This window comes from Oryzias melastigma, linkage group LG11, assembly GCF_002922805.2.
Source record: "Oryzias melastigma strain HK-1 linkage group LG11, ASM292280v2, whole genome shotgun sequence".
Classification (NCBI taxonomy): Eukaryota; Metazoa; Chordata; class Actinopteri; order Beloniformes; family Adrianichthyidae; genus Oryzias; species Oryzias melastigma.
Genome location: NC_050522.1, coordinates 2,453,461 through 2,475,513, shown reverse-complemented (window position 1 = coordinate 2,475,513; position 22,053 = coordinate 2,453,461). Strand labels below are relative to the sequence as shown.

The following is a 22,053-nucleotide window of genomic DNA, read 5'->3' as shown; positions in this document are numbered from 1 at the left end:
CCAGAGGCCCGGACGTACGACCCCGTCACAGGAAAGCTCATCCGCAGGGGTTCCAACGTGCAGCGCCCCCCATCCTACCTTCAGCCATCAAGTTCTGAACCCCGAGATCAGCCCAGCCTCAGGTACGACAAGAACAGCAGCTGCTGACCCAGAACCTGAATGAACCAGTTAAAGTGAGAGAAAAGAAAGACAGACATGTCTGCTGAGAGTCAAAGATTCTTCTTTTGGTTTGTAGCTCAGATGTTCGTTTGTCTTCTTCAAAGAAACCAATCAGAGCATGAGGAAGCTAGGAGGTGCAGCGTGATGACCACACTTTGACCAAATTGAAACCTAACGTTTCCAGGATTCGCTGCACTTTCCTAAAGCCTTAGTCCCATGCACCTGTGCAGGTGGTGCAGGTTTTTGGGTTGTCAGGGTCCATGGAGATTTGTAGAAAAGAGAAGCTGCATCTCAAGAGGAGCTCAGGTGTACCCGGACAACTGAACGTACCATGACAACTGAACGTACCATGACAACTGAACGTACCATGACAACAGAACGTACTATAACAACTGAACGTACTATAACAACTGAACGTACCATGACAACTGAACGTACCATGACAACTGAACGTACCATAACAACTGAACGTACCATGACAATGGAACGTACCATTGTCATGGATGTGGTAAGTGTATCAAGGAGTATTTGTAAGGATAATGTAAATCCTTGTTTCCAGTGAGCAATCCTTTCTGGTCCAGTCCGGTTTACAATGGTCCAGGAAGTTCTGGTGAGCGTATCCACTCAGAGTTGGACCGTCACAGCACCTCTGGGGTGAAGCTAACAACAATGGATCTCATTTTGTTCCCGTTTGGCTTTTATTCCTTTGTATATACAAATGATTGAATGTTGTTTGAGAGAAACTGCAGGCGGAGGAGAGGAATACAGACACCCTCCTTGTGCTTTCTTTTATCATAATGACCTTCCACCTATAAACAGGATTCAACAGTAGCTCTGCCCTAAGCAGTCTGTTCCATTTTCCTATGGACCTACAATCAGCGGAACCCCAAAAATGGTATGGTCCGGTCCAGCTTGATGGGTCTATTTTATAATTGAAGCGCTAACGCACTGCAGCGCTCAGTGGAAACGCTGCCGTACGGTTTCCTAGTGGTTACTAAGGTGTGAGTACTGGCTCCATACTAACCACGTGGAAATGCTGCAGGTGATTTGCAACGTCTTCATAAACTACACTCAGATTGTCTGATTTTCTCATTTGCAACAGTCACGCTGAACGTGCATGGATCACATGAGCAGCACTAACAGGCTCCATGTGCAGTCTACAGGATTTTATTTCCAGTATGGTGGCTGGACAGCACCCGCTGGTCTGCTGCTCTCTGAGCGTTGGTTCATCACTTCAGGTTGGGTCCTCTATTGCTCCTGCAGAGGAAACCACGTGCTCCGCTCTGAAAATCCAGCATGAGACCATAGCTCCCTTCAAATGAAAAGATCTGTGGTGATGCGCTGTAATTAAAAATCTCAAGTGGAAAATTGGCCCGTTTTATTCCCGGACCGGAGGAGCAGAGGAGTTTTCAGAGACTCGTGTCCAACGATCAAAGAGGATCTGTTCAATTAAGCAGAGCCGAGGGGGGTGCAGGAGCCCCCTCTTCCCACTTGCTTATATGTGTGCTGGGCCCTTGAGCCTGTGCACTCCACATCACTGTCCCACACTCACGCTTGGTTTTTATCATTTTTTTCAGAAATGAATTCTTCCCAGCATCCCTGCAGATTCAGTTGTTTCTGTTTACCTCCCCAACAAAGCTGCTCGTCCTGACTTTAGGTTTTGTATTCACCTCAGGGGGGCTGCGCCCACTCAGCTAAAGGAGGCGGCAGGATGTGTTCAGGATGGCGAGCAGGCGGGGCCATCTCGGCGCAGACGGCAGCCCAGCATGTCTGAAACCATGCCCCTGTACACGCTCTGCAAGGAGGACCTGGACAGCATGGACAGAGAGGTGAGGCGTTAGAGTCCATGACAGACACGAGGGCTGTAACGAGTGCCGGGGGCTCAGGTACTCGCGGTCTGCTCACAGAAATTTGAGTATGAATATTTGCTAACTAAACACTCGCACAAAACAGACAATAAAGAGGATTGTTTATTAAACTTTTAATGAATCTTTTTCCCTAAAGATAAAGTTTTGGTCTCACTGACTCAAATATAAAAAAAGTGCTTTTTTTTTTTTGGTGCTAAACGCTCATAACTTTTTTAACTTAACTACACTCTGACTCCATATAATATCAAGTAGCGACTAATTGACTATTAAATTAGTCGTCAATTATTTTAATAGTCGATTAGTCGACGATTAGTCAGGCCTATCTGAGACATCATTTAGAAAAATGTCTCATTTCCTGTTTGCTGACGTTTTTTTGTGCGTTCTTAAAACATTCATCCACCAAAGACAGGAAAACTCTCCCAGGAACCTTTCCTGGAAATACTTTGACCTCAGAGTTCACTAAGTGGTATTCCCAAATCCCGCTGTGCTCAAAGTTCTGCGAAAATGAAATCCTTGAGTTCAGACGCCATAGCAGGCGTGCTTCAATCCTGACTGGCTCTCCTCTGCCTCCCAGTAACTGTCAGGTTCTATTCACTGAAGTTCAGCGCTTCACAGGTAACAGTTTCACGCTGTTCCAGCTCAAAGTGCAAAGAGGAGCGCAGGGATTTCCACGCCGGCCAAACATCTGCATTAGCTGCTCACACCGGTTAGTCTGACATGTCTGTAGCTGCAGAAGAAGGAGGGACGGTCTTTGTAGACGCGCTGCAGTCCAAATGTCATCTCCCCGGGACTGCTGACGCTAAAGGGCAGGCTGTGACATTCTTAAACTCAGGATCTTCAGAGAAACAAGCGCACCTAATTGGCTGCAACGAGGATCGTCGCTGAGTCAGGTAGATGTTAAATGTCAGCGGGGGCTGCATGGTGGGACGCCCGTTTAACCGGAGCAACATGTGCACCGGTTTCCAGGCAAAGAGGAGCAGCGATGAACCTACTGGACGACCTCTCTTTGAGTCCACTGTTCTCCTGTTTTCTTGGCTGCAGATCTTTGGTGGTTCAACCTTCTTTATGTGCGTCTCATCGACAGTCAGAACAGTCAGTCAGCTGTTCTGTGTGGGGAACCTGCAGGCCATTCAGTTTGATCTCATCTTCATCAAACTGTTTACTTTCTCTTCTGACTCCCCCTACATGAATAATGCCCTGTTTGCTTTATTCTTGTCGATTTTAACCATCATTAGCTTTAAATGAACTAAAAACTAGTTATATACTGTAACATTACCTGTGATAATGCTAGTGTGAATGCTGTAAGCTAATTTGGCCGCTAAAGATGCTGAAATTTATAGTTAAAAAACTGAATGTGATAGCAGAAATCGCTGAAGTTAATTGCTGAAAAAGGCTGAAGCTAATAGCCAGCTGAAATATTGGTCAAATGCCAAATTAGCCTTAAAAAACTGAAACAAAGCCTAAGTTAGCCAAAACAGCTAGAATGCAGCTGAAATATTAGCAAAACTTTAAACTAGCCTAAAAAACAGAAAAAAGCCCAAGTTATAGCTGAAATATTAGCTAAACTCTAAAATGGTGTAAAAAAACGTAAAAAATGGCAAAATATTCAAAAAAGCTAGAATAATACCATTATAACTTTCAACATTACTACACTCTGACTCCATATAATATAAAGTAACGACTAATCGACTATTAAATTAGTCGTTGACTTTTTTAATAGTTGATTCGTCGACTAATCGTGGCAGCCCTAGTCGGCAGCAAAAACATCCATATAAACCGGTATCTTATTTTTCTAAAGGGTGAGTGAAAACTTTGTGGTTCTACTGGGTTTTGGTTGGAGAGAAATCAACCTGAATGCCTCTTTAAGTGCTGAAGGTTGGAACCCCTGATCTATAACATCCATGTCCAAGTGAAATTTATTCATTGGAAAGAGAGCTTATTTGTGACTGAGCGTTCCACGAGCTTCCTGCTCTGCTCCATTCTGATCATCCACTTACACTCAAATAGATCCATGAACGTCTTTGTTTTCCTGCTCTGAGCTGGAATCTGGATCAGAACTATACGGCAGGATAGCTTCAATTTTGTTTGGGGTTTTTTTGCATTGTAAATGTAAGATTGGAGTTGTGAGGAGCTGTAATCTACTGGGAGAGGGTGTGAACAGATGGATGAGGGGAAGTGGAGGTGGGGTTGCTCCACGCTTCTGGTCCCGCCCACAACTCAGGTGAATTTCTGAAGAACTTCTGCCCCTCTGTAGAACTATATCCTATAAAATGACTCAGACTTTAAGGTTTGGGCTAAAAGCTGATAATTGTAATTCAACGACCTCTGGGAACGCTTTAACGATGGATGTTCAGAATGGGATTTTAATACGTTTTCCTTGAACATTTTTGAGTTTTTGTAGTGTTTCTCCCTGTTTATTAATATTTCAGTTTGCCTGATTATGATTAAACACTTATTTAAAGCTTTGACTCATAAACACTTTTCATGTGCAGCTTCTAATTGTACTAAATTAGTAGATTGGTGTTTTTTGTTTAGTTTTTTTAATAGTGTTTCCTGTATTTCAGCCTCTGAAAACTGCTAACATTACACAAAAGCGGTTTCTGCCGCAGGTAAACATCCCATAATGCCATCAGCAGTGATGCAAAGGACAGGGACTATCAATGTCATCACCGGCAACAGAGAACCATGAATCAGGAATAATGAAGGGAAGAACTCTATGCTCTGCTCTGGTCCGTCACATCCAGACTGTGTTTTTAATCAGAGCAGACGGCAATAAACTCCTGCCAAATATGACGCTCTCATCTTTCCTCGGGTCCAACCGGCAATTTCTCTGGAGGAAAAATCTCCAGAATTGCTGATCTTCACGTTTGGAGCTGATGCTTAGCAGCGGGTTCATGCTTCCTGCTGTCTGCACAGAACACTTTAGGGGAGAAACCATCTCCCTGAAAATGTCAGCCCAAGTTTTGGCATTTAGTAAAGTTTGCACTTTTGCTCTTTAAACTGTAGAAATTGAGCACAATGACAAGTTCCTGCTGTAGCTGGGAATATCGTGTCAAAGCTCGACACCTCGGCTGTGAAATCAGAAGGATCCTCTCATACTCCTCCTGCTCTCAAAGGTCTTCTGCAGAGCTCAGGGAGTTTCTGTGCTTCTTTCTGCTGCTGCTTTTCATCTGACGGAGGTTCACAGTCAGAACGGACTCACAAATCATAACCCAAAGTGGCTGAACTGACTCAGCGTTTAGACTCGGTGACTGTTTCCACGGTCGCGTTGGTCTGATGGGCCAGGAAGATGAATCTGTAGTCCTCTGTGAGGTTTGGAGGACATGAAGCTCACGAAGATTCAAGTGCACGCTAATATTTAACCTATTTTACTTTCCGTCTAGCATTAGGGTTCATCTTTTGGTTTATTGTCAGTGTTCCCATTGGTCTTTTAATTATGATGATAAAAAACTGTATTGTTTTTTAGGACATTTGAACACCAGGAGTTCATTAAAAGTTCTCCCGTTGACATATAGTAAGCCTGCCTCCACTTCCCATTATCCATCTGTTTTACGAACTCTCCAGCCAGCTTATAGCCCCTCACTTACATTATCTGTGCAGGAAAAACAGTGATCAATATCTGAGCTGTCCAGACAGTTCTGATCCAGATCCCAGCTCAGACGAGGAAAACAAAGACGTTCATGGATCTATGAGACTGCAATGGAGCGGAGCGGGGGCTGACCAGCGTATTTTCAATTTAACAAATGAGCTCTTTTTCCAACAGCATTTTATCATCTTTATCATTTGATCCATCATAATTCACATAGAAAGATTCTTACAAATGGAATTCTGAGCTTAATTTCTATTTTAATGTGTCCTTTATCATCAGAAAAACTTAAAGAACCTGTAAAAAACACATTTTTCATTTAATTATTCACCTCAAATTTCCTGTACTTTAGGTTTACTGGACATAGTTGCTGATAAATGTCCATAGAATAGTTCAGTTTCAGTTTGATAATGAACCGACTTTCACAGCTTCTGTTTGAAGCTCAAAGCCTGAGTTCTTCTTTCCATTTCGTCCGGCGCCGACCAAAGCGCTTTGCTTTGGCGTGTGATCTGTAAAGCATGTGAGGAGGTGGAAGCACGGATGCTGACTCCATCTCCCCATCAGCAGGCGCTGCTCCCCGCTTTAATGTAAGCTTTGTCGCATTCAGGTTTGTGAGAATGTAGACACAGATCAAGGAGGGGGAACACCCCCCACCCCCCAGAGGCTCGGCTCATTAAGGATCACAGGAGGTCCTGACCAGTCATCAGTCACTGTGATGCCAGCTCCCATCTGCCTGCATCCTCCGTCAGATATGTGTCTGTATCTGTTTATGCTGCTCAACCTCCCATTGAGCGCCTGTGAGAGCTGAGACTGTCACAGCTCCATGACCTCCTAGCTGAACGAACAATGCTGTTTAAGCTTCACCGTGGTTCTGCTGCTTTATCTTCAGCCCTCATTGATAACTTCACTTTAGGTCATCCTTGTTGCTTATTTTTACTTTTCCAGTCCAGAGATGCTCACATTGTAGTGAGGATGATAGGAAGTTTTCTTCTTCAGGGCATCATTTCTCAGCATCCTGACTTTCTTTCTGTTCCTCTGAAGAATCTCAGGAAAATGCAGATTCAGGAGCTCGCTCCACTTATCTAAGAAGCTGAGGCAGCTTTTTTTTCTCCTGTTTATCAGAATTATGTAACTCTCCTCGTCTAACCTCCGCTGCAGCGTCGCAGCCTCTGCGAGGCAGCAATGGGAAAAATCACCGCCCGTGTCTTCCTGTTTGCAGACCTTGTTAAGAAGTTCGGCTCTCACTCTTTGATGCTTTCTCCAGGCTGAACTGTGCAGTTCTCCTCCGCGGAGATGGAACTCTTTCTGCTGGCGTTCTCTGTCAGTCAAGGATTGTTTTAGAGGCTTTTGATCTGAAGGAGTGGAGTGTCTGCTCTCATTTCAGCTCCGTGTTTACGTCTGACTTCCATCACAGTACAGATCTTTTTTGATGACGCAGGTGGAAGCAGTCATTTTTAATGTGCTGCTTTGTTCTTGTGCAGAGTCGGTGTGTCCTGATGCAGACGGAAGCTGGGCTGAACAGATGAACTGAAGTGACCTTAAGTCTGCGTGTTCCTTCTCATTTTGGAGCAGAATAAGAAGTTATAAGTTGTGTCCGAATTCCTTCACTACCCACTACTCACCATTTTGTTGAGCTGTCTGAATCTAAAATCCAGTGCCATAGACATTTCCCAGAATGCCCTTCTAAAAACCAGCTTGCATCAATGCTCACTAGATCAGTAGCCTTTGTAAAATGTTCATTTTTGTAGGTTTTAAAAATAAAAGAAATAGTGAGCATGGTGTTTTTAAAGTCCAGGGAACTCGATAGTCTTGCACTGTATAGTTCTGTAGCACAAAGGGAGTAGGGAGGGAATTCAGACATGGACATTAGCTTAACCCTGCAGGTAAAACAGCAAAGTCCCGCCCCTCTGAAAACAGGACATCAGTGTTGAAGGACAACCACAGCGCAGCTGTGGGAGCACAACAGTCATCAGACGGATTCTGGGCTCACACTTTTATCTTCTTTGGAAATTCTGGGCAGGAAAACATTAACTCCCATAATGCACCATGTGCACTGCTTGCATTGCAAAAGGGAAGTCATTAGAATATTAAAGTCAAAGGTTTGAACTCATCATCATGTCCTCTTTTTACAGCAGTCACTTTGAAAATCAAACCGTCTCTTCTCTGAGTGTTTTGAAGGACATGAAGGCAGAAAGACTTCTTGGTGTCTCAGACTGAAATCTGATTGGCTGTTGAGACTGCTGGATCTGTTTTGTGGCTTTTAAAGGCATAAGGCAGATTTCATAGAGAGGCAGCTGAAATGTGATGATGCTGTGAGCAGCTGAACCATGTGGACATGACAGAACAGAAAGAGAAAGGACCATGAGGGATCCTGATGAGCTTCACTCAGCAGGAAGTCTCCATGTGTTTGTAGAAGAGCTTTATTAGATTAATGAACTTATGTTAAAGGTAAAGAGACAGAGGTCTATGGAAGCTTTTGTCTTTGTGCTCCGGTGTCAGAGCAGGAGGAATATTTAGGAAAACCCGGCTGGATGATTCTCTGCTTTTAGCATCAATCTGATCAGACGGACAGAGGAGCTTTGGCTCAAACTGGATCTGAAGAACGCCAGGCTCTGCAGGAAAATGTGCTGCAGAGAGACGTCAGAACAGCTGAAATCAAAGCTCTGCTCGATGGTTTCTAATTTTCTTCATGCTGCTCTCAGTTCAGCTGAACCCCCCCTCCGGGCCTCAGCCCCCGCTCCTCCCTCCACAGCAGCTCCGGCTAATTGCTGGCGTTGGTTCAGAAGAATGGACTGTCAGTGAAGGATTTTAAAGCTCAGAGTGACTCTGCTGAGCATCTTGTCAGACTTCCCTTCCTCTCTGCTCCCGTCTCAGCGCTCAAACATTTCATCAGGAATCCACAGACACTTCAGGTTCAGGTCTTACTGCTGTCACTGAAGAACAGCTGAAGGAACGAGGAGCTTCTTTTCATGTCCTGCTCATGCGGACAAACGTGTTTGTGTGTCCAGATAAGCCACATCTGTAATGAGCGCGCTTTAGGCCAGTAATACTCTGCCGTCTTTCATCCCCGTTCTTCTAATGATCCGGTGACCACAGGCGGCACACGCTGCGCTCGCCGCCATCGATCTCAGGGCTGCCAATGGGCCAATTTTCAGCAAATGATCGATAATGATGGGCCGCATGAATTATTACCTTCTGAGCAACGGCACAGATCCCAGACTGCGTCTGTGTTTTTCCTCCTAAGCAGATTGACTGTGTTTTCTTTCTTCATTGTAGACGCCGCCTCGCTGAAGTCTCCCACATGCAGCTGAAGGTTCAGGGAAACCAGAGAGGCTCATTATGCTGTTTGATATAATCTGTTTAATCATTTTACTTTTGTGTTTAAGATGTAGTATTTTCAGTTGTAGATCACTGATATTTGGTTTCAAAGTCATGACCAAAAAGGACATTTAATCATTTTTTTTTTTCAGGGGATTGTTCTGTTTTTTAACCCTAGAACACTTTTGCTATAATAAGTTACACCATCACTTTTGCCGGGGAAATTTTACCTGATCTAAAATACCCCCAAAAAAGGATTTGTCATAAAAAATAGTTCCAAATAAGACAACACATGATAAATTAGAGTAGTTATTTTTTATTTTCAACTGTGGTTTATGTAACAAAATGGAAAATAAAAACATTGGAAGATCCTAAAAACTCGCTGAAAAAAAACTAAAAAAATTACGAATTGAGAACAAAAAAATCCAAAAAGAAAAAGTAATGATACTGGAAACTTAGCCCTTTGGTGTGAAACTTTACCCAGGGACCCATGACACTCAGAAAAACACGACATATTGATGATCATGTAAATACTCCTGTAAATCCTGTAATCTTTTCATAACAAGGCTGAAACACCTTGTTTCCAGCAGGATGATGGAGGTTTACATAAACACAAAGAAAACCAAATCTGACTTGAGTCAGTTACAGCAGAACTCAGAGGAAATGATGTTTGGAGTTTCATGCTCTCCTGCAGGTTTAGTAGGAAGAAAAAAGTCGCTTTAAGTCCTGCATGTGTGTGTTTGTGTTAATCAAATGATGTTTTAGAAGTTGTGTAATGGAGGGTGTGTGTTGAATGTTCAAAAAACTCACAAAAGCTCTTTCCAAACCAAACGCAGGTGGACGACATCCTAGGCGAGGAGAGCGACAACGAGAGCGAGGGCCGCGGGAGGGAGAGGCCGGGGAGCGAGGAGCAGGAGGCTGAGGAGCAGCGCAGACCGCCCCCAGCTGGACACTCGCTTGGAGGGGGGGTCCTTCCACAGAGCCCAGCAGAGAAGCTCCCCACAGCGTCCAGCAGCGACCGGCCATCCCATAATGTCTCCAGGTGAGAGGCAGTTCTCGCCCCCCCTCTGAAGGGATTCATATGTATAACAGTCAGATGTTTCTCCGTTAGCGCCCCCCCCCACACACCGTTACATAAAGTCCTCCAGGTGAGAAGGACTCTCAGGCCTCTCTACATTTTCCGAGTCTTACTCCTCCATCCACTTTAATCAGAACACGCCGCCGAGCCAGACAGTGTGGTCCGTTGCCATGGAGACTGATTCCAAACAGCAGGCGTTTGACGATTTCAGAACATAATTATGAACGTCTCCTGTTGCTGAGGGCTGGCCAGGCTGTCTGGACTCCTCATTCTTTGCTGCTATTTTCTTGTGTCAGAGGGCAGAAGATGGATTACACCAGCGCCAGTAATCTGCAGGTTAATCTGTAATCCTAACTCATGTCACTGATAGGATTTGGTGTCATTGATCAGCTCGCAGCATGTGCAGAAAACCTGATTGGCAGAGTAGTGTGGCTGTTTTGTTGATGGAAACTTTAAAGTTAATGTGAAGCAAAGTCAACGAATGAATGTGAATCTACAGTTAATCAATCTAGTTTCAAGCCTCAGTCACAGCTGTCCTTATGGGGGGAGACGGGCACGGACAACTCCTGAGCAGGGCACACAGCTGACCTGCACTAAATAGCTAGGTCCTGCGGCGGGCGACAGGTTGTACTTACACAGCACATAAGGATGACGTAGATGAGATGCAGGCACTTTGTCCAGATTTGTCCTTTTTGCTAAATGTGGGTGTGGTCAGTAAGGAGCCTGTACCCGTACCTGTGTGGCATAAGGACTCCGCACTCTCACTGTACAACACCATCACCTGTACCTCAGAAATGCTTCACAATACACCTGCCGGTTACACAACAACGGTACGTTCCATTTCCATGATGTCTTTTGTGGTGGCTGAGCGAGCCTGAAGCTCAAACTGTGGTCTCCTTAAGATGCAGCCGCTCCTCTGTACAACCCTCCACCAAGCAAAACCTGCAGCAGACGTTCAGGTCAGGGGTCTGCGAGCTTCAACAGTTAAAGAGCCATTCTGGAGGATTTCTTATTGACAACATCCCAGTAGGGCTCACAAAGTCTTATTTCAGCCTTTAGAAAAAGAAGACACTGATTTGTATTGATAGTATTGTTACTATTATGATAAATACAAATACATTTGTTATTTCAAGCATAAATATGAATTAGTTTCTAAGTCTTTAGAGGTCTACATGACTTTCCTTCAAAATAAAAGACATCCTGTACCACATAAAATCATCTCAATTAAGGGAATGTAGTAGTACAGGGGTGTCAAACTCAATCGCACAAGGCGCCAAAATCCAAAACACACCCGAGGTCGCGGGCCGGACAGGATAAACATTTAGTAAACACTCTAAAACTACATTTTCAAGACTTTAAAACTATAACTTTTTAACACAATTATAAACTAGATATATAGCATTACCTGTGATAATGCTAGTGTGAATGCTGTAAGAGGAATTTGGCTGCTGAAACACTGAAGCTGATAGCGAGCTAAAATATTAGCTAAATACCATATTAGCCTAAAATAAGAAAAGAAAAAAAACCTTAGCTCCATCAAAACAGCTAGCATGTAGCTGAAAAAATAGCTAAACTTCAAAACAGCCTAATAAAATGAAAAAAGGCAGAATTAGCCAAAACAGCTAGTGTAAATATTAGCTTAACTCCAAATCAGCCTAAAAAACTTAAAAAAGGCATTAATTAGCCAAAACAGCTTGAATATTAGCCAAACTCCAAAGTAGCCTAAAAAATCTTAGTAGACCAAAATAGTCCAGAAAGCTATCAGAATGCTGGTTTTAAAACTTTAAAAGTGTAACTTTTTAATGTAATAATGAATAATGAAAACGCATGAATATTATTCCAGAATAAATCAATTTAAGCCTTAAAAACATTCAATATTTTACTCTCTATAAAAATATATGTTGTCAAAATTATACAAATTAGAAGATAACAATAAAACAAAATGATCTGGAGGTCTGAATATTATTACCCAGAGGGCCGGATCCGGCCCCCGGGCCTTTTACTTTGACACGTGATGTAGTAGGTAGTGAAATGTCAGTTATGATGAAAAAGAAACACATTCAAATCCACAGTTTGAGCTGCATCTCAACCAGAAATATATAAATCTAAATAAAAAGTAAAAAGCAGAGCTAAAGAAGTAACCTTTATCATGTTTCTCATCATAGACCCTTTTCAGGTGACGTCACACATCTGGATATGTGACGAGTCGCTTCTGGCTTGTATTGTTTAAAACGGCAAAGCTGACAGCTGAACGCTGTTTGAAGCAATTTTACAGAAATAATAAAAGGTAACCTAACCAATTGCAACCAAAATGTGTACAATATTTATTTTATAATGGTCCTACCTGGTTGTATTCATTTCCTCCTCTTAGATCGTTCACAAATCAGAGTTCAAATGTCAGTAATCCTGTCAGAACAGCAGCTGCTGCTGCTGCTACCCCAAATTCCTGCAAATTCCTTCTGAACTTGGATGATATTGAACGCGTCGTGGATTATTTCTCTCTGACAACCCGGTTAAAGTTAGACGAAGGTTACTAGTACTTCAGTGAATGCTGCTGGTTTGATTATGAAGGTAACTATCATTTTATTCTTTTAATCTGTGATAAGGCTTATGCTAGCATTAGCTTTAGCTATGAGACGTGCAGCTGCAGAAGATCTTCTCTCACCAGTTAAGTTTCCTAAATTTCCGTTCACACATAATCCTTGTAAACCGATCAAAAGTCAAAAATGTCTGACATTAAAGTCAAACGTATTCCTGTTGTAATGTTTTCTACTGCGGTCAGTGAGCTGCTGTTAGCTCAGCCGTGGTTCTAACATCACTCCTCTTTGTTTTGGTGATCAGCGATCAAATGTTCCTGCTTTTGGAAAAGTCTGTGACATCACTTCCTGCTGACATTAGAAAAGGGGGTCATGTGACTTCATCTTCAGTCAGGTGGTGAATGGAGCTGAAGCTGTGTAGGCTCAACTGCAGGTATGCGTCACCTCAGAGTGAACGTTTCTGCAGGTTTGGATGCAGATCAGAAGAAGCTGCTGTGAGGGGAGCTCCAGCAAAACTCTGGTGGGGGGGTCACCCTAAGTTTGAACACACCGGGCTCATATTGTTTTTCTTTTTCTTTTTAAGCTCAATAACATTTTCTCTCTAGAGAAGAGATGTTTGTTCTAGATTGATCTGACCCCCATGAGGACAAAAACCTCTCATGCTCCAGTTTCCTGTCCCCCCCTCTGCTGCGTCTGTTCTCTGAGGATCTTCCCCGCTCTGCAGTCCCTCCCCGCGGCATATTCATTTCTGTTTACCGTCTTGTTTGATGACGACTCTCACAAACGTCTCGGTTCTTCACTCCTGTTGACTCCGGCTCGGCATCCTCACCTGCTCACACGCGTCAGTCCGCCTGTCTTCTGGACTGCCACCTTTGGCTGCTGCTAATGAGTCAAGCCCAAAATACTCGTCCACTGAGCGGCTCCCCTGTTATGGAGGGGTCCACCCCCAGCCTGGAGCGCTGCTCAGCAGCAGCACATGATTACACAGACTGACAGCAGGGGGAGGCGTGCGTTTGATTCTGAAAGAGATGTGGGCACAAACTGGCAGGTGGGTGTTTGGGTCTATAGAAAGGTGCAAACAACAGCATAATAAGCCTGCACTAACCCCCACCCCCATGCTCAACAGACTCCATCAGCGTCTGCTGGCTGCTCAAATACGCTTTCAATACGCCGTAACTTTAGGCACCAGTTTCAAAGCATGAGATGCATAAAGAGAATGAATGAAAGATGAACATGGCTGCTCAGTGACTTTACATCTGAAGATCTGTTACAACATCTCTCTATATAGAAAACCATCATTTACATGTATACACTTTTTGATTATTACATAAGTAACAAACCTTTACTGCTGCCGCTCTGCAGAAACTATGGCTGTATTCAGACAGGACACGTCTGCTCTGCCTACAGTGAACCAGTTTGTTAATCTATAACACATTTCACTCTGAATACACCCAAGTGGACCAGGACCCGCTCTCTGACCCATCTTTCCAGGTGGTCTCAGTTCTGCTGTCTCCTCAGTAACCGTCCTGCAGCATTCCTCCACCGGACCAAAGCAGCAGTGCAAACTGTTGAACCTGATGTTGATACAGACGTTTTAAATCGATCAGTGAAATGTAAAGTTTAAATAAGTGAACTGTCCTGAAAAGTATTGCAAAGTGTTGGCCTTCCATTATTCTTTCTCTCATTGCTTGACCCCGCCCTTTTAATTCCAGACCAATGAGTGAAGAGATCTTTGGTCACATGGTTTTGTTTACAAGCTTTGTTTGGAAGCTGGAAAGTCTGCTTAAAAAAAAGCAGGGTACCAAAAGCAGGGTTTAGGACCAACATATTTTCCAGTCTGAATACACCCTAAGCCCTAGAAAACCACACAGATTTTTAAAATACAAACAATCTTAATTTTCTTTATGTAGGCCTCTATCATCAGAAAAATGCTGTAAGATCATGATAAAAATATCAAAAACACCATGTCCATCGAAGTCTGTTTTTAAGTAGCATAAGCTAAAACCAAGTCTCTGTAGGACCTTCAGGTCTCTGCAGGACCTCCAGGACTCTGTGGGACCTTCAGGTCTCTGTAGGACCTCCAGGACTCTGTGGGACCTTCAGGTCTCTATAGGACCTCCAGGACTCTGTGGGACCTCCAGGACTCTGTGGGACCTGCAGGACTCTGTGGACCCTCCAGGACTCTGTGGAACCTCCAGGACTCTGTGGGACCTCCAGGACTCTGTGGACCCTCTAGGACTCTGTGGGACCTCCAGGTCTCTGTGGGACCTCCCGGACTCTGTGGACCTCCTGGTCTCTGTAGGACCTCCAGGACTCTGTGGGACCTTCAGGTCTCTGTAGGACCTCCAGGACTCTGTGGGACCTTCAGGTCTCTGTAGGACCTCCAGGACTCTGTGGGACCTTCAGGTCTCTGTAGGACCTCCAGGACTCTGTGGGACCTTCAGGTCTCTGTAGGACCTCCAGGACTCTGTGGGACCTTCAGGTCTCTGTAGGACCTCCAGGACTCTGTGGGACCTTCAGGTCTCTGTAGGACCTCCAGGACTCTGTGGGACCTTCAGGTCTCTGTAGGACCTCCAGGACTCTGTGGGACCTTCAGGTCTCTGTAGGACCTCCAGGACTCTGTGGGACCTTCAGGTCTCTGTAGGACCTCCAGGACTCTGTGGGACCTTCAGGTCTCTGTAGGACCTCCAGGACTCTGTGGGACCTTCAGGTCTCTGTAGGACCTCCAGGACTCTGTGGGACCTTCAGGTCTCTGTAGGACCTCCAGGACTCTGTGGGACCTTCAGGTCTCTGTGGGCCCTCCAGGACTCTGTGGGACCTCCCGGACTCTGTGGACCTCCTGGCCTCTGTGGGACCTCCAGGACTCTGTGGGCCCTCCAGGACTCTGTGGGCCCTCCAGGACTCTGTGGACCTCCAGGACTCTGCGAGACCTCCAGGACTCTGTGTGACCTCCAGGACTCTGTGGGACCTCCTGGACTCTGTGGAACCTCCAGGACTCTGTGGGACCTCCTGGACTCTGTGGGACCTCCAGGACTCTGTAAGACCTCCAGGACTCTGTGGGACCTCCAGGACTCTGTGAACCCTCTGGTCCACCAGGAACTGCCATTGAATCAGCCCGCGTCCCTCGCTCTTCTGTCCTTTTATTTGGTGCGAACAGGCTGACATCTGTTGCTAAGAAACTGTAGAGATGTGAATGCCTGGGTTTTGTTCTCAGCATCATTCAGGACTTGCTCCTGCCCGTGTCTCTTGTTTCTCCCTGGAGTGAACACAAAGCAGCTGTTATTGCTGTTCCTTTCAAGCTTTCTGCCATAATCCATCCAACCACTCACAAAAGGGCACCGCTGCTGCGCTGAAATGATGCATCCGTCTGCCAGCCACACATCTTTTTCTTAGAATCTCTGTTTTCCTGTCCCCCTCCGAACAGATCTGCACAGAAATACGACTCAAAGCAAAAGGAAATGTGGTTTTAGGAGACAAACAGAACGAACCAACCAATGCAAAAAAAACAAAATTGGATGATTAGACATCGTTGCATGACCACAGCTGACCAATACGCTCTCTGATGGTTGGTTTGGAAAGACACAGATCACAGGCTGCTGGTCTTCAGAGACTTCATGCTGCGCGTTTTCTTGTCATGAACCTTAACCTTCAGGTCTGAGGATGACGCCCCTTCAGCCTTGTGGAAAAAAAACATTTTCCAAGCTGTCTGTCAGAAGTCAAAGCTCATGGGAAAACGAACACGCTGCTGAAACCTTCTACTAAAACTAAAACATGAAGTTCTCCACCAAGTTCTCCTAAAAGTCCATAAGGAGAGTTAGAAACAGCAACGTTCCCCAGAAAAGTGCTACAAGCTAAAGCTAAAACTCACAAGAAGTTTGTGCTTCTGCCAATTCCATCTGTTTCAGAACGATGAAACCTCTGCTGATTCCTCCACGCGTTCCTCATCTGGTTGTTCACAGAAACAGCAGAATCAATACTAACTAGTTGCAACAGTGAGCTCCTCTTTAATCCTGTAGTTTATTAATTAAAAAGTGACCACGCCCTCATGCAGGCCTTCACTCCAGAGGAGAAACCTGCAGGGAAACATCCAGAGGTTCTGTGGAAGGACAGAGGAACTCTCCATGTGTCAGCTGGGATTCTGCCTCAGACTTCATCCCATTTTTTCCTGTATAACATTTGTTTTATTGGAAATTTGATCAACAATTATGAGAAAAAGAACTAAGAGAGTCATTTTTGAACCAAACCGTTTCCTGCCTCACTGTGAAGTCGGGTTTTGGAAACATCACAGGAGTCCAGGAGGTTTTGTTGCATCTTCAGAGCTTTCCTCATCCGTTTTTTTTGTAATTCTGGACAAAATTTGCATTGCAGATAAATTGAGACGTTTCTGTAGTGACGGCCACATGGCTGTGAAGGCATCAGCACAGCTGAAGAACTCGGCTTGTCTGCTTTAGAGACCCCTCAGACCGTTGTCTGGATGGAAGTGTGCCGTCCGGGCGCTGCTGCAGACGTCTGAGGTTTCTCTGTTCTACAGCAGAAAAAGCTCTTCCATATACAGCAGTCTGTGCTAACGGGCTGTGAGCAGAAAGTCTTCATCTCAGCGTTGAAAGGATCTGCAGGACAAACAGACGAGCTTTTCTCAGATCAGCTCAGAACTTCCTCTGATGAATCTGAATGTTTTCTTCTTTTCATCCAGCAGTCATGCAGGGATGAGATCTTGCAAGATCTTTTTTTATTTGAATTTATGTAAGGATTCAGTAACAAGATTAAAGCATTAATCTAAAAATTAATTAATGTGGAAAAATGTCCGTAAGTCCTTCAGAACAAAGAACTCTGAGTGTTTATATATTAACCCTTTAGTGCATTTTTGCTGTGGCAGGCAAACGCTGGAGCAGCAGGAAAGAAAGGCAAAATCACCTCATTTAAAGCACAAACCGTTTCAAACCTGTGAACTCACTGGAAGCAGAAACATCTCTGATATTACTGCAGACTCGTTGCATTCATCACAGTTGATATGTATTGACTTTTTAAGAGTCTGCTCTGGAACTTGGACTCTTCAGGACTCATGTTGATGCCTCCTCGCTAGCAGCTGCAGTGCAGCTTCTGTTTCTTCTTTTCAGTGAAACTTGTTTCCTACCGTCTGTTGGGAAGTCTTGCATCCTTTTCTTCATTCTCAGTAGAAACATCCTTGAACTGAAAGGCGTTCTTCACAGCGACGGTGCGTGGATGTCGGTCTTTGTTTCCTCCTTCCTGCATGAGGCATCATCTGCATAATGCGGCGCCGCAGAGAGAAGCAGAAGCAACATTTTCATCATCCTGTTTAATCAGAGGGATGATGAAGATTAAGATGCTCGTCATCCCTCTGTGCCTGACTTCACTCAGACTCTGCTTCTTACTTTAATGTTACTGTAATGCAAATGGGGGATTATATCTGTCTTAATCTCTAAAATGTGATCAGGGAAACAGATTGTTCATGTTTATAAGCGTGCAGAGTCCTTTGCAGTGATGATTCCCTTTATCTGGATGGAGCTGGACCCCCCCTCTGGGATGATTTGACCCCTGACTCGGATCATATCAGATCAGCAGCATGTTTCTGCTCTCGAAGGTGTAGAGGCTCGCTTTGGGGGGATTCTTCCATCTGCTGCTGTTGTAGCACAAACACAGTGGTCTCGTGGGCTTCAGTGAACATCCATCTGCTCCAAGCATCCGCATGTCTGGGTTTTAAAGTTGAGGAGGTGAAATGGAACCTATGCTGGTTGGTCATTTCAGCCCCGTCCAGGCTGTGGAGACGCTGCAGCCCTAAATGACATCCGGCTAATCTAATCTCCCAAAGCCGGTTTTCATCGTTTGAAGCTAATGTATGCAGATTTGATCAGCTGAGAGTGAAGCTGGAGGCTGATGGATGTTTACAGCTCATCCAGTCCAAAACTCATCAACACGCAAATGTCACCTTCACATAAACTTTGTTCATCAGTCAGGTTCAGAGCTCAGCCTGCATCCTCACATTAATGCCATCCGTCCCAGTTTGCAGCTTCAAGGAAGAAAGTGAGGAAGACAATAATTCGTGTAAAGGGCTGTGTCGATTCTGAGAGGTAGAGGGGAGGATTTTGTTGAGGTGTATGAGACAAAAGATCCACACCACCATTTCCAGCTGAGATCATCCTCTACATGGGACAGTTGCTGCTCAGAAAAGAAGGAGGGAGCATCTCCCTTTAGATGCAGGACAGAGCGTTAGGTCTTTTGTCCCAGCAGCAGTTAGAAGTATCACCCTGATTAGTGCCTGCATAATTCTTGATTTGTGCGTAGCTTTGGATTTGTGTGTGTGTATTCTTGATTTGGAACTCACACAATATATTTCATAAAAAGGTACAAAAATTGCAAATATATCTATGTGTTTTCAACTCACATATTTAGACTTGTTTCTATCTGTTTAAGAAAATAGGAAAATGTCAAGTTTCACCAGATATGTTTTAAGTCAGGGGTGTCAAACTCCATCACACAGGTGGGCAAAATCCAAAAACACACAGTAGGTCACATCTCACAGGCGTCCTATGGACACGTGCGTGCTCTAGTTCTTAGTAACATGCTGGTACTGGCTCCTTACTGTGTGAATGCGCAGCGTATGTGCACACAGTAAGGAGTCGGTACACATCTTAACAACTACAGTGTGGAATAAGATCAGAAATCCTGACCTTCAAACATACATCACATTTGGCATCATGTTGCCCCTTTAACCCTTCAACACCTGACCTTTAGCCTCACCATTGACGTTCTTTTGACTACTGGACTCTTTCGAACTCTTAAAACATTTATGTAATTAACGTCATTCCAGCTAATTCTGACGTGGAGAAAAACGGCTTAACGGCGCAGAATCCATTGATTATGTAAATATTTTTGTACCTCAGGGAGCTTTTTTTTTATAAATCTCGTTGGTGACTTATCTGGTGTTAGTGTCAGTGCATGAAAATCGCTCAGCACGTGTAGCGTTCCTCTGTCGTAAGAACCGTTAGCTTTTGAGTAAGATGGCATCAGTTGATGCTGACATTGATATGTGTGACTGATATCAGACATATGAGGTTCAGACTGAACTCTTCCTCTGTCCTCGCCTGAATATGTTTTCCTCTGGCGTGAGCAGGAGTCCCAATCTTTGACTCTTCTGCTGCTCGCCATCGCCTCTCTTCTAATTTCCTGTTTCTCCAGGCGATGCGTGTTCACACTCCCCTGTTTCCTGCACCTCATCTCTCTGGAGTGCATTTATTTCCGCGTGAAGATGAGAGTGTGAACGAGCGTGTTCTTACAGCGCGGTCAGAGTGGCGGTGATGCACGAGGACGCGGCGGTTTCCTGATTCAGAATGTGTTTTTTCTTGTTGAGGCTCACACTGCACACTGCTGGCTGGACGCCACGATGGGCCCGAGTCACAGAAATACCCGACCAGAGCAGGACGTGTGCACGTGTTTCCTTTGCATTTATGGATGATTCTCTGAGGATCACAGGCAAACACAACTTTTAAATGATCTTATTTACTAAACACTTGTTTCCTGCGTCATATTAATTTAGATTATTTAGTTCTGAAAAGGCAAACATTTGATGTTGATTTTCAAACTGGTAACCTCCTCAGAACCAGACAGTCTAAAGCTGAATGAAGAACCAAAGCTTCCTGGACCCTCTCGTAGTTACACCTTTGTTTTTTCCTGGTTTTAGTTCAAAACTTTAAAAGTCAGCAGCTGCCTGCAGGAGGTTTGAGCATGAGCCTCACAGCCTGCTGGCTGGTAGACTGACCCCTACTGTTGAGGAGGACCGGGTCTGACTGGGTCCCATCAGCAGCAGTTCAATGAGGGCCGATTCTTTGGTGATGGTTCCTTCATGTCCTCCTCTTCTGTCTTTACCGTGAATCCAGTGGTTCCTCTGAAGGAAGCTTAACATGTTCTCATTCTCCTGCCCTGAGTCAGAGACTGTTCAGAAAGTCCAGTCAGTGGACGGGTGATGTTGTGGGGTTATTTTACATTTATTTGGTTTACATTGTCTTTCATGTTTATTGATAAACTTTTTTGAATGTGTTTTTTTTACTTTTGTAAGAACTAAAGCAGATGGTGGGCGTGTCGGTTGTTTGTGCATTAGGATTGAACACAGATGTTAATGTGCTAAACATGATGTAATCAAGAGACACTTTGCACCAGAGAGCGACACAATCTCTTTGATCGTCCCGCAGGTTTTGTCTCTCTAAAGTACATAAATGAGTCAAACAAATAGATGTATAGAGTGAAAGAAGCTCATTCTAACTTTGACCTTCAGGATCTCTGTGTTGGTTTTCTTCTGACTTCATGTTCTCTGCTGTTGTCATATTTGTTGTCTATTTTGTTCTTTTGTCGTCTTTTACAAAAGATTTAACTTCCTTAATGAAGTCATTTCAAAGTGGCCAATCTGGTTGACACAATTTTATTTATATTTGGATGTGAACATGGACTCTATAATAGAACTGGACTGAGTGAGTGTGACATCACCCGCTGAAAATTGCTTACTTCTGGCTTCAACCACAGAGTCAATTTAGTCGCCATTTTTTCCCAATACGGACACTGCCATGTTTGCCAAAATACCCATATTGCGATATGTCCCGATATTTAGTCCTGCGATTGATTCTCGATGGTTCCCACCAAATATCGATCTTTTATTTTAGTTTGAAGAGTGTGTAAAACATTGCATGTTATATTAATTTTTGTTCTGTTGTTTACAACAAATGTCCACTAAGCAATGACACTTCTGTTCATGTTTACTAGTGTAATCACTGAATTTTACAGATAATTACAATTCAGTTGGTGTCAATGTTTGTCAAAGACATAGTATTACTAATTTCAGCAATGTTGCACTGAAATGTTTATTTGTTGCACAAAATAAGACACAAGTTGTTTATTATGATTGCGTTCAAGCTAAAAAATAAATGGGGATCTATTTTGCCTTAAAATGTGTGTTCTTCTATATAATGTGAGCTAAAGTTAAAGTCAAAGTCCCACTATTTGTCACGCACCTAGGTGTGTGAAATTTGTTCTCCACATTTGACCCATCCCCTGGGGGAGCGGTGAGCTGCAGACACAGCCGCGCTCGGGAACCATTTGGTGGTTTAACCCCCCAGTCCAACTCCTTAGTGCTGAGTGCCAAGCAGGGAGGCACTGGGTCCCATTTTTAGAGTCTTTGGTATGACTCGGCCGGGATTTGAACCCACGACCTTCCAAACTCAGGGCGGACACTCTACCACAAGGCCACTGAGCTGGTCACTATTAGAGATGATTGTTACCAATTATCGCGATATTATTGATATCGTGAGCCATGTATCGCATCATGAGGTACCCAGTGATTTCCAGCCCTAATCAGAACCAATCAGAGACCTTTTATGAAAGCATCTGATTGGTTCATTAATAACTTGAACTACAGAAAAATATCATGAAAAAAGAAGATGTCAAAAATGTATCACAACAAGAGTGAGTAACAGCTGGGGCCCGTTCCAAGAAGCAGGT

General features: G+C 44.2%; 1 protein-coding gene across 1 annotated transcript in view; it reads left to right on the top strand.

Moving 5' to 3' along the window:
• ctdp1 (CTD (carboxy-terminal domain, RNA polymerase II, polypeptide A) phosphatase, subunit 1) overlaps nt 1-22,053 on the top strand; it is a gene marked incomplete in the record, with an annotated part of 47,618 nt that overhangs the window by 16,086 nt on the left and 9,479 nt on the right. Inside the window, 3 exon segments of the mRNA XM_024257911.2 lie at nt 1-122; nt 1,835-1,988; nt 9,768-9,973. Of these exon segments, the coding sequence (XP_024113679.1) occupies nt 1-122; nt 1,835-1,988; nt 9,768-9,973 (482 nt within the window).